Source organism: Spermophilus citellus (genome assembly GCF_964194105.1).
Source record: "Spermophilus citellus genome assembly, chromosome: 11".
NCBI lineage: Eukaryota > Metazoa > Chordata > Mammalia > Rodentia > Sciuridae > Spermophilus > Spermophilus citellus.
The window spans coordinates 110,299,100-110,311,749 of NC_138192.1; the positions used below are offsets into that span (position 1 = coordinate 110,299,100).

Consider the following 12,650-nt stretch of genomic DNA (forward strand, 5'->3'; position numbering starts at 1 on the left):
TTCTCACAGCTGGGAAGGAACTGTTTGGCCTTGACACACTTCAGAAAAGCTTGTGGATCCAGCTCCTGGAAGAGATGTTCCTGGGCATGCCAAGCGAATTCCCCTGGGGAGATGAAATCATGCTTTTCCTCAACGTTTTCAACGGCGCTCTGATCCTTCACCCAGAAGACAGTGCCCTGCTCAGGCAGTACGCTGCCACCGTCATCAACACCGCCGTGCACTTCAATCACCTCTTCTCTCTCAGTGGCTACCAGTGGATTCTCCCCACCATGCTGCAGGTGCCCGGAATCCCCTCTCCTAATCAGAAAAGTAGCCCATGGACTACCCGTATCTAGCAGTTCCAGATCTATACAGAAACTTTTTAATGATAGGATTGTCTTCTTTCCTTACAGTAAACGGCACCAAATGAAATCCCGCCCCCAAATAAAATTCTGAGTGTTCACAATATCCCACTTTGTCCTGAGATCCCCAGGGTTAGTAGGTGCCTTCTCATTTCTTCTTGCCCAGTGGTTCTCAAAGTGTGGTTTCTGAACCAGCAGTATCAACATCACCTGGGAACTTGCTAGAAATGCACTTCCTTGAGCCCATCTCAGGGCTACTGAATTAGAAACTTTGGGGGTCAGGGTTCAGTAATGGTGTTTTTAACAAGGCCCCCAGGTGGTTCTTATGCCCTAGGCAGAGAATCGATGTTGAGTCAAATGTATGGCAAGGGTTCAGTTGTTGTTTCTCCCAAGAGATCCTCTGGCCTCTATCTGCCCAGAAATTTCTATTACTGCTAAATTTGGTTTGATGGTATTAGAGGAGGTGAATGTAGCAGGAACAATGTCTGTTTACTAGCATTTGATATATATCTGGCTATATTTAGGAGCACTTAAGAAAATTCAGGGAGGGCCTGCGGTTGATGGTCTACTTTTAGGGAAGTTTCAATAAAAGTTATGAAAATAATACATGCTTGTGCAAAGAAGAATTTGCTCAACCTATGGGGGCAAGAAATTTACCTTTATCACAGGACTGTCTGCCTTTTCTTTAAATAGTGGCAATTTTCTCTATTTTGATAACTATTTTACTGATTACCGAAAGCAATTATGTTCAGAAGTTAAAAAGTTTAAACAGAAAATAGAGATCACCTACAGTCCTCCTTCCCAGAGACATGTTGTTTACACTTGTTGAAAATCGGGCACTCTCTCCTACACATATTTGTACACTTGCACGTGCACACACACACACACTTTTTAAAAACAGAAGTTGTATTATATATTCAAGTTTGTAACCTTTTTTTTTATTCAACAAAATACCATGGACTTTTTTTCATGTAGCTTCATTTAGCTTAATAACACCAGTCACATTGTACAATAAATCACTTAACCAATCAGCATTTATGAGTGACTTTTTTCAAGTTTTCCACTGTTACAATCTTGCAACAAACATTCTTTGACAGACATCTTTGTACATTTGCCCAATTCTTTCCTTGAGAAAAACTTCTAGTCATAAACTTCCAGGGGATAATTATATTTAGATTTTTGATATATATATATATCAAATTTCAGACAGTATTATGCCATTTTATACACCTTCCACTAGCTTATGAAATTAGTCATTTTTCTGTTTCCCATAACTATGCAAAATTTTAAAATCAAACACGACTTTGATACTTTTAGAAGGCACTTTGTAACTCTGTGACATTTTCCCACAGGTATACTCTGACTATGAAAGCAATCCCCAGTTACGTCAAGCCATCGAATTTGCCTGCCACCAGTTCTACATTCTGCACCGCAAGCCCTTTGTGCTCCAGCTGTTTGCTAGTGTGGCCCCTCTCTTGGAGTTTCCTGTGAGTAAGCTCTGTGAGAATAAATGAAGACCAAGCACTTGACAAAAGCAAAGGTTATCTATTCAGAGCTTGCAGAGGCAAGGGAGTCAGCCACCATCACTTGTGTGCTGCAGAGACCCCAGGGCAGGCAGAGGAGGGAAAGCTTTATAGTGGAAAGGAAGGGAGCTTCAGTTGTGCCTGAGGGGAGAAGCTACAGGTAGGCTGCATGTTTAGCTTTCTCTGAAAGTAAAAACAAAAATTAGGGAAGTCACCAATTTTAATCAAGTTCAAGTCATTTGAGAAAAACTGTTGCAGGACTTATTGTTTGGTTTCCAGTAGAGTTAGTGGTCTGACTTCCTATAAACCTGACTTAAATCAGGCTAGCTTCCTAGGAAGGTTTTTTTAGAAGTATCTTGGTTTGGTTTCTTGGGCAGTGTGCTGCAGGTTGTGAGTCAGCTCTATTTTCACACATGGTCTGGCCATGGTCAGTTTGTTTCATTAACATGTATCTCTCCCTCTCCCCACCATTAGAAGTTAAGCTCCATGAGAACAAGAACTTTGTCTGTTTTCCATTTGCTCATTTGTTTTTAGTTGTACTTTGGTTTTATTTCTGTGTTTTGATTTTGTTTTGCTATAACCTCAGTGTACAGAATGCTTTCTGGCACTTAGGGACTTAAGAAGGATTTTATTGTTTTAATGAATGGATCAAATTAATTTTAAATACATATGAAATGGCAAGTATCTCTATTTTGAAGATATATTATTAAACAAAACCTTTGAACTTGGTTTAAAATAAGCCTCTGTTCCTCAAATTTATTTCAAGTATTCAACCAATTATGGAAATTTTCTTAGTTCTACCCTCTTAATACCACAGGTGACTTGGCAAGAACTTTTCCAGAAGTTCATATATTGCTGTATTTTTACAAGTTTTCACAACCTTATCCTTTGTATTAGATTAGTATTTAATAGATTCCCTAAAATTCAGGTGTACCACTCCAAAATCATGCTCCAGCATTGTTGGATACAGAATTATCTAAGCTGAATTTCAGGTAGATATTATAATTGTTATTACTGATAGTGTTTATGAAGTTTGAACCCCTGGTCAACTACATTAGTACTGAGGTGGGAGTCAGTGAACTAAAATTGTATGTCCTTATACAGGATGCTGCCAATAATGGGCCCAACAAAGGTGTGTCGGCTCAGTGCCTATTTGACTTGCTACAGTCCCTGGAAGGAGAGACCACTGACATATTAGACATCCTAGAGCTGGTCAAAGCTGAGAAGCCTCTCAAGTCATTAGGTAATGCAAAATCCCCTTGGCATTTTTTTTCTCATTTTAATTATTTATGTGTGTGTGTGTATGTACATATACATATACACACATATATAGAACTTAAACAATTAAAATAAATGGAACAGTGGTACACATAGAATGAGTAGAATTTTTTTCATCTCCTGTTTTTCTTAAATTTCTTGTGGCTCCTAAAGAGCAACATGAAAATCACACTAAAATGATGTTCAATAGACTACTGATCTAAGACTGCAATTTTCAGAAGGTTGCATTCTCTTGAGTAATTCTAAGTAAATAATCCTCCAAATGGCCTTTTATTATACTACAACATGTAGAATTCAACATAATTCAAAGATAAAGCTTCACGTTTCTTATCTTTCAAATGCATTCAGTGACTTTTAAGTAGATGAGATGATTAAAACTACACTCCCCCCGCAAAAAAAACTTAATTTTTTCATTCACTTATTCAAAAGTAGAAAACAGAATTTCATTCCCTTTAGATGAAGAAATTAATAGTTTTCATAGCATAGAAATAAAATAGAACAAACAAAAGGCTACAAAATAAAGCTGAAAAGACAAAGTTAAGAGGGGTCAATTTCATTATCCACGGTGGAATCTGTTCTGACTGTGTGCACTGATTCCTTCTCCCCTTAGATTTCTGCTATGGAAATGAAGATCTGACCTTCTCTATCAGTGAAGCCATTAAGCTCTGTGTCACTGTGGTGGCGTATGCTCCTGAATCATTCAGAAGGTAAATGCAGCCCTTTATTCTGTGCCTCATAATAACTAAGTATAGCAAAGGAAATAAAATTTATTGACTACAAAGCTTATATTTTGGTTTTTCATTCTGTAACATCCTGGCAAGTAATGTTCTGAAAACTAAATTTAGGAAACTTGTCATAGCAAAGTTTCTGGAAAATATTATAAATCCTCATTAATTTGAAATCCCTTCATTTAGAATTAGTGCTGAGGCTAAGATGTTTAGTCTTGTTAGAAAATATTTTCCTTTCATGTAATACAAATTAGTAGCAAACAAAATTTCATAGCAGACTTTTAAACCATTTATGAAAACTCCTTTCAAGGAGCAATAAGAACACCTGTCACACAAAGGGCAAGAATATAAATCTCCTCTTCCATTTTGCCAAGTGCAAGAAGGCAGAGGACTCACATGAAAAGTGAGTCATCCCGCCAGTTATGACTGTAATCCCAGTGGCTGCGGATGTGGCTCATCGGTAAAGCAACCCGAGGTTTGATCCCTGTTACCAAAAAAAAAAAAAAAGAGTCATCCCAATAAAGTCCTTCTGTGTGGACAGGCTCTCCAAGGAGAAAGAAAGAGCCAAGTTGACTATGCTCAGAATATCTTTATCCATTGTCATCTTAGGCAAGCCTTTTCTTCTCCCCCCAGAACAGAAGGGATAAAGGGCCAAGAGGGGCCAGAATGTGTATGAATTGACCTCTCTTTACTTTCCCCTTCAATATTCCCAGACTTTTATCATCTTTAACAATAGGAATTAAACTTCTGCCTATGGTCAGGGAGGAGTGTGGCTGTGGCCTCGGGACAGAAATCTGCAGTTCCCCATGATGGACCTGCTCCCGTGTTCCTGCTATTTTATCAGCTCTAGAAAGGGTCCAGGGTGGATCAATATCCCACATGAATTCCAAATCTGCTCTACATCTGAATGTAAAAATGTATTTCCTACTCCGTTTGCTGTTGTGTGTCCAAGTACATTGTTAAGGGTATGCTTTAGAGGTTATGCATTGAGATTACATGAAGACACTACAATAATGAAATGCATAACATTTCTCTAATATTAAAATGCTAGTGACATAGAGAACTGACAAATTTGACTAAAAAGTTCTCTCATTACCAAATTCCCAGTGAGACCTGAAATTCTCTTTTAAGTTAAAATTCAAACACATTGAAATCAAAAGGTATTAAAGTTCACAGTCAAACTCCCTTATTGTGAGTTAATGACCAAAGCCCAATATTAGATATTAAGATTGGTTAATAAATTGATCCTCCTAATTTCCCATTTGGCTCAGGTTGAACAAAGGCTCTGGGTCCCTGGTGAAGTCAAGATTTCTTAACTAGCTATTCCCTGGGATATTCTTATAAATTTTCTGTATTTGTAACACCAGATCCTTCTTGTGGTTAAATTGTGCTTACATAAGTGTATTTTATACAGGTGTAACATTCATGTCAAAGTTTTAAAAATCATAATTTTGCAGTTGAATAAATGTTCATAAAGTTATTACATCTATGTAAATACAACTCAGATCAAAAAAATATCAGATAGGGCTGAGTGAAGGGGCACATGCGTATAATCCCACCTTGGAAGGCTGAGACGGGAGGATCACAAGTTAGAGGCCAGCTTCAACACTTTTCAAGGCCCTGTCTCAAAAATAAAAAGGTCTGGGGATGTAGCTCATCTTTAATCCCTATTGTTAAAGTGCCCTTGAGTTCAGTTTCGTTTTTTGTTTTAATGTATCAGAGACACCACTATCCCCATTTCCATGGTAAATCTAAATCAGCTTTGCCTCTTTTTGAACTCCATTTAGGTGAAATATTATAGGAGGTACTTTTTAATATCTGACTTCTGTTATTCAATATTATTAATCTATATAATTATATGTAACTACATTTTATTCGTTCTCATTCACCTATAATATTCCATTGTGTGGTCTGTGGTAAAATTCATTCATTTCTTCTCTTTGCCAACAGATTTTGTCTTAGATCTAGTTTGAAGCTATTATGAATGATGCTGCAGTGAACTTTTTTTATGTATCTTTACACATACATGTGTCCAGTGTGCATTTCTGTAGGTTGAAATTCTTTGCTAGGTTATGGAGAATGTGTATGTTTAGCTTTAGTAGATTCTACCAGAAAGACTTCCAAAGTGGTCATGTCGATTTCACTCCATCTTCAGTGTACAAGTGCTCTCTACAAACTGACAAATACCTGGAGAAAAGTGTTGCACAGTCTGGATGACTGAATAAGCTTCCTTTTCTCTAGCAACCTGGTACTTACAAAAGTACCAGGCAATCTTAACTTCTGACTCCTTCAATAATTAAAAAAATTTTTTGATCAGCTTTTCGAGTAAGGCAATTAATCTGCAACAAGGTGCTTCTTAACATAGGAAGCATAGCTGACTTCTCGTCTCCCTTTTTAAGTTGTCAAAGAGGTATGGCTCAGTCTCTTAGCTCTGATTTCATATCCATCAATTTTCTGAACATTTCCATTTCCTGTATCAAGAGCACTTATTTTAGGCACAGTTATACAATCAGAAACCAGTACTCAAAATTGATTAATATCATAGCAGAAACTCACTGATATATGTAGGAAGGAAAATGGACCAAAGTCTGATTTGGGGTTCTCTAGAATATCAACCAGTCCATATTGTATTCTAGAACCCACAGCTTAACAAATTTAAGCTCCACTGGGGGAATGTTCCAAAAAGATTTATGTTAATGTTGTGCACTTACAGGTTTAGAGGGAAAATCTGCCTTACATAATTACTTTCCACCTCCCCTCTGAGATGACATTTCTGACACCCCAGTTCTTCACTGAGTGGGCCCTACACAGGAGCAGTGTCCACTCACTCTACTAAGTAGGCATTAACAGACCATACTCCCGGGGCAGTTGCCAGACTCTTATTATAAAATCGCACAAAGCTTTAAAAAGCCAGCCTCCTAGGGATGGGGTTGTAGCCTAGTGGTAGAGCGTTTGCCTAGCATGTGTGAGGCACTGGGTTCGATTCTCAGCACTGCACATGAATAAATGAATAAAAGAAAGGTCCATCAACTATTTAAATATATATATATGTATATATGTATATATACGTATATATATGTATAAACGTATACATATATACGTATGTATGTATATGTATGTATATATGTATACGTATATATACTTATAAACACATATATGCATATACATATATACATGTATATATATATATATATGTACATATACATATATTTTTTTGAAGGAAGCCAGCCTCCTAGAAAAAGGTTGTATACTGTCTCTAAAATTGTTTCAGCTGGAAAATCACTCTCAGCAAGTTCCTAAATAGAAGAATCATTGAGGATTCTGAGGCCTGTTTCTCAGAATGGACTGTGGAGCTCCACCAGTGATCATTATGCTATCTTTTCAACAATTTTAATAAATGGCTAATTCCCCCCCAACCAGATCACATGCTTCCTTACAGCTTTAACTACTCTGCATTTGGGTGGGATAAGAAGGAGGCTTAGAATTCTTCATCTCTCTAGAACCTTTTTCCATGCTCCTAAATATGACACAATCCCCAAAAGTAGATTGTTAAATGTGACTTGGTTTTCTTTCTGTTGCTTACAGTCTTCAGATGCTGATGGTCTTGGAAGCTTTAGTTCCATGTTACCTACAAAAGCTAAAGAGGCAGACATCACAGGTGGAGACAGTACCTGCTGCCCGAGAGGAGATTGCTGCCACAGCTGCTCTTGCAACATCCTTACAAGCACTTTTGTACAGTGTGGAAGTCCTCACCAGGTAATCCAATTGGCAGAAATATCCACAGCCTTCAACCATATGTACCCATTGAAATTATGAAGAAGAAAATGTTGTGGGTAAAAATCTCTAGAACTCAGTGTTTGTTTACAGATACCTATCTTTTTTTTTTCTTTTTTACAGTTAATGACTCAGCTCTTTGTGGCTTCACAGGGTTCTTAAGTCATTTGGATAAATACTGTTGTTCATGAACTTCCATATATCTGACTTCTAATCATGAGCCACACTGCTAATCTGGGCAGGCAGAATATAGCCCCAAAACCTAGGATAGATGATCATCCTGACATGCTCACATGGACCTAAAATGAGTAAATGAAAGCAGTGAACCAGAAACTGGGACAAGTTATCTTCCAATGACAAATAGTCCCGATGCTTTGCTGGTAGTTTCATGAAAGTCCTGGGAAGAACATCCTAAAGAGATACACAGAACTTTACACTCTTTCTCTGTGCCCATCTACCAGCCTCTTCCTGCAACAGATGAGAGATAAGTAGTCAATTTTCCCTAAATGCCACTTTAGCTATTTCTCCTCATATTACATAATGTTGGTCCTTTCTTCCTTTCTATTCCCTTTATAAGGATAAGCCAACTAACTTATCCACAATTGACTTACCCAAAATCCCATGAAGAGTTATGGATGAAGTCCTGGCACCTCAAATGATACACATTCTAGTACATTCAATATTCTTTTTGTAGAGTAGAAGACTAGTCTCATTAGTTGGTAGTGTGTACCACAAAATTGACTTTTTTTACAAAAAGAAAATGAGAATTCCCTTTCATTTCTATGCTCTCTTTATCTCATGAAAAAAGAATTTGACAGTTTATATAGGTATTATGTATGGTAAATATAATGTAAGTGTATCCATTTTCTATTATTGTATAGTACATTACCATAGACTTAGAGGCTTAAAAACAAAACCCATTTATTATCTTGCAGTCCTGCACGTCAGAGATCCAGGCAACATCAAATAGGTTCTCTGCTCAGGGTTTTGCAAAGTAGAAATTAAGGCATTGGTTAACTGAACCCTTATCTGAGGGAACTGGGTGGGAAATCCACTGCCAAACTCATTTGCAGTTTTGGCAGAATTCAGGTTCATGCAGCTCTGGTCTGAGGTCCCACTTCCTTGCTGGCTGTCAGCCAGGTTCCTCACTCTGCATTGAAAAGGTATTTGCATTTCTCTCACATTGTCCCCTTCCATCTTCCAGACAGCAGTAGTGCTTGAATCATTCTCATGCTTTCAATCTCTGCCCACAACCAGAGAAAACCTCCATTTTTAAAGGGCTGTGGTGTGATTAGATTCAGATAATCTCCCCTTTTGCCGTATAAGGTAACATGATTGCTGGAGTAACACTTGGCAGCAAAAGTCTTGGGGCTATCTTTAATTCCACTTACACATGACATGGGAAGAGATGGAGTGTGATTATTTAAAATTTAGTAGTCATACTTAGCATACAAAATATGAACAACATAGAAGCAAGCCTTACAGATTTTATAAAAGGAATTGCTTTGAAAAACTACTTCATCCCTTCTGTGTCTCAGATACAAAAGTGGAAGCACATTTTACCTAATATTTCAAGTAAACCCTGAAGATATAAAAATAAATGATTTATTACTAATCATGGAAAATACTGACTTAAAATAAATACAGATTTATTCACTTTCCTGAATAGCCTTAGGTATAATTTTCACTAGGAGGATTATTTCATTCTTTGGTGATTTCTCAGAAAAGTAGAGTGATTAGTTATGGTGTAGATGAGGGTGAAAAAAGATAAAAGGTACATAAAGAGGTATGTACATCCTTGCTTTTTACTCATTGATTGGCACCTGTAGAAGTGAAGAACAAGTTCTAAACTCAGACTTGATCAGTACAGACTTAGGGGTTTGATCACAAATCTTATTTGAAGAGTCATGGTTTATTATTCAGAACCAAGAAGTAGAACTTAAATCATGGTGTGCTCATAGTCCATGGAATCAACATTGTCTTAAGTGCCTCTTGGTACAGACAGAAAATGTGCTACAGAAAAGCTCAAAACCAGACAGCCTGTCTTTTTAAGAGTCTAAAACTTACATATCTTTAGTAACTTTCTAACTGTTTCCACTTCTGATGTTCTGGCAATTGTTGTTGCAGGCCCATGACAGCCCCACAGATGAGCAGGTGTGATCAAGGTCACAAGGGAACCACCACAGCCAACCATACCATGTCTTCTGGAGTGAACACCAGGTAATTCACTGTGTTCTAGTTTTCTACGATCTCTCAATTTTATAAATCCTGAATTTCAGTTGTTGAGAATGAAAGGAATCTTGGAAATAGTCAATATTGATTTTGAAAAACACCAAGGAAAAGAAAAAAAAAATGTGAGCATTTAGAGTTACAAGAAAATACCAAGGCTTCTTTCAAAATTGTCAAAGAGAAACCCAAAGCACCTTCATAAATTGACATTTGTGTTGGTTTTGTCTGCATGATTATGCACTGGGTATTTTATCTCTACTTCCTGGGCTATCTTTGAATTATTCCAGTGCTTTTCCATTTGCCTCCAACAAAAGGCTAATGAAACAATGATAATCGGAGGTGGCTCATTCCTGGGGCAGATCTTCTGCAGACATTTCATCCGGACTTTGACTCATGTCCTTAAATGATGCTTTCAAGGTTGTTCACTTAATCTCCTTTCATGTTTTGGTATAACTTAGACACTGGCTGTACTAGTTAATACTTGACCTGCTTCATTCTGTATTAACATATAAATCCCTCCAAAACACACAAAAAGTGTGCCTCCTTCTCCTAGCAAGATTTAGGATAGTGCACAGTAAAATCAGCTTAAAAGAAAGGTCTCGTTCTCTAGTATGGAGTAGTTAACAGGGAGATTGTGAAAAGAAACTGATTCCCACTCTTTCTGAAGCATATTTTTAAGGGTGTCATTATTTATGTAAAGTTAATTCCCTGTTCATCATATATATTCATATTAAAAATAAGACAAAAATAAATTAAAACCAATTATACATTGTCTGGTATGGTGCTTAACCCATGTGTTAATCTCTTACATTAAGGAAAAAGAGTTTAAGTGATATACAGGGGCTTCTGTAGGCATATTGGCTTAGGTTTGACTACTAGATAAATTGTGAATGCAGAAAAAGAGATCCTCTCAAATTTCTGATCAATCAATCAGTAAGCAGTAAGTCTCCAGAATTGAAGGAAGTCAGCCACACTTCTCCCTCTGATCAACTGAAACAGAGCACATGGTGTTAAAATTATTCCTTAGACTTTAAAGTTTTCAAAATTTCTTTCCTTTGGTTATATTCCATGAGTTTGCATTTTTAATATATTTTTCTTTATTCAAATTATATGGCAATAAAACAGCTTTCATAGCACCTATAACTACAGTACATGCAGTAGCCGAATGAAAGAAAAAATATTTCTTATTTTAGGATTCTATATGTGTATTTATGAACTTATCAAAATATATGTCTTCCTTTTTAATCTTACATGAAAAAGTATATATGGAGCCTCAGCCAAGGGACTGTGTTCTTGTTCTGATAGTTATGCAGACTGTTTTTCAACTTCCAGGTACCAGGAGCAAGGAGCCAAACTGCACTTTATCAGGTACCAAAAACTGGATCTAATTTCATTAAGTTCTGACATGTTGAGATAATTGCCTTTGGATCTGATTTACAGTTCCATTAGATTCATTGAATTGAGGCATGGGATTCTGGTTCTGTGTAAATGCTCAGAAGTGGCTAATGTAAAGCAATTTGATCTCTTCCAAGCTGATAACTTTCTTATTCTTCACATGAGGTTCTCCTGGATCTTACCCTACTAATTCCTGAATTCAATAGGAATTTTATGTTTTTTTCAGTGTGATGATTACTCTCCTCTCATAGTTGTCACATACCCATGTTTTCAACCCCCTCATTAATCTTTTATAATTTTCCAGGGAAAACCTTCATTTATTGGAGGAAGGTCAGGGTCTTCCTAGAGAGGAACTGGATGAACGAATTGCTCGGGAAGAGTTCAGAAGACCCCGGGAATCCCTGCTGAATATTTGCACAGAATTCTATAAGCACTGTGGACCAAGGCTGAAGATCTTGCAAAACCTGGCTGGAGAGCCACGGGTCACTGCACTGGAGCTGCTGGATGTGAAGTCCCATATGAGGTACTGTACCAGCTTTCCCTGCCCCTTGAATGTGGATGTGGCTTGGACCATGTGTGTGCTTTCTGTCCATGTGTACTCTGTCCACAGAATGTGTGGATGCAATCAGATATGTGTGATGGGCTAAGAAATGGGGATTTTTATCCTCTAGGATAAAATTAGAGATATTTTAAATGATTCGTTGCCTGTGACTTGAATACATATCATACTGAGCCTTCTGGTAAAGTGTACATTATAGCTATCAAAAAGAATCTCAAGCCAGGCCTGTGGTCAAGGCCTATAATCCCAGGGATTTAGGAGACTGAGGCAGGAGGATTGCAAGTTCTAGGCCAGCCTGGACAATTTAGGCAGACCTGTCTCAAAATAAGGGGGAAAATAATCGTGGGAGGGTGGGAACATCGCTCAGTGGTAGAACATCCTGGGTTCAGTCTCCAGTACCACAAAAATAAAAAAGTATCAGGATGGACAGAGAGAAAATATTAAAAGAAGATGGCAGAGTTCACAGATTTGTTCCTTAATATATGAAAGTGAAAGAAAAACTTCATAACCTGATTATCATTCAGAAAATAGCCTTGTTCCATGTGCTATTTATTGCCCAGATTCTAATTTTTGGCAATAATTCAATGTTTTCTCTCTGTAATTTTATATGAAAAATGCACCACTGCTTCCTGCAGAAGATTTGTTCTCACCCTACATTATCTAAGGATATAGTGATGAGCTCTGTAGGGAAGTGAACTATTATTACTCTCAGCCACACTTAGCCTGGGCCTGAAATCCCTTTTGTAGTCATTGTGTGTGATAGTCTTCAATGACTCAAAACCAGTGCCTCACCGGTAAAAATTTGGAACTGGGTGAAATCCGT

The 12,650-nt window shown here is 37.4% G+C and overlaps 1 protein-coding gene across 3 annotated transcripts in view; it reads left to right on the top strand.

Moving 5' to 3' along the window:
* UNC80 (unc-80 homolog, NALCN channel complex subunit) overlaps nt 1-12,650 on the top strand; it is a gene marked incomplete at its 5' end in the record, with an annotated part of 198,761 nt that overhangs the window by 150,273 nt on the left and 35,838 nt on the right. For all 3 annotated transcript variants that reach the window (XM_081262112.1, XM_081262114.1, XM_081262113.1), the window contains 8 exons: nt 10-278; nt 1,694-1,828; nt 2,969-3,107; nt 3,753-3,849; nt 7,456-7,626; nt 9,772-9,864; nt 11,206-11,241; nt 11,573-11,791. In XM_081262112.1, the coding sequence (XP_081118238.1) occupies nt 10-278; nt 1,694-1,828; nt 2,969-3,107; nt 3,753-3,849; nt 7,456-7,626; nt 9,772-9,864; nt 11,206-11,241; nt 11,573-11,791 (1,159 nt within the window). The remainder of the gene's footprint in view (nt 1-9; nt 279-1,693; nt 1,829-2,968; nt 3,108-3,752; nt 3,850-7,455; nt 7,627-9,771; nt 9,865-11,205; nt 11,242-11,572; nt 11,792-12,650) is intronic.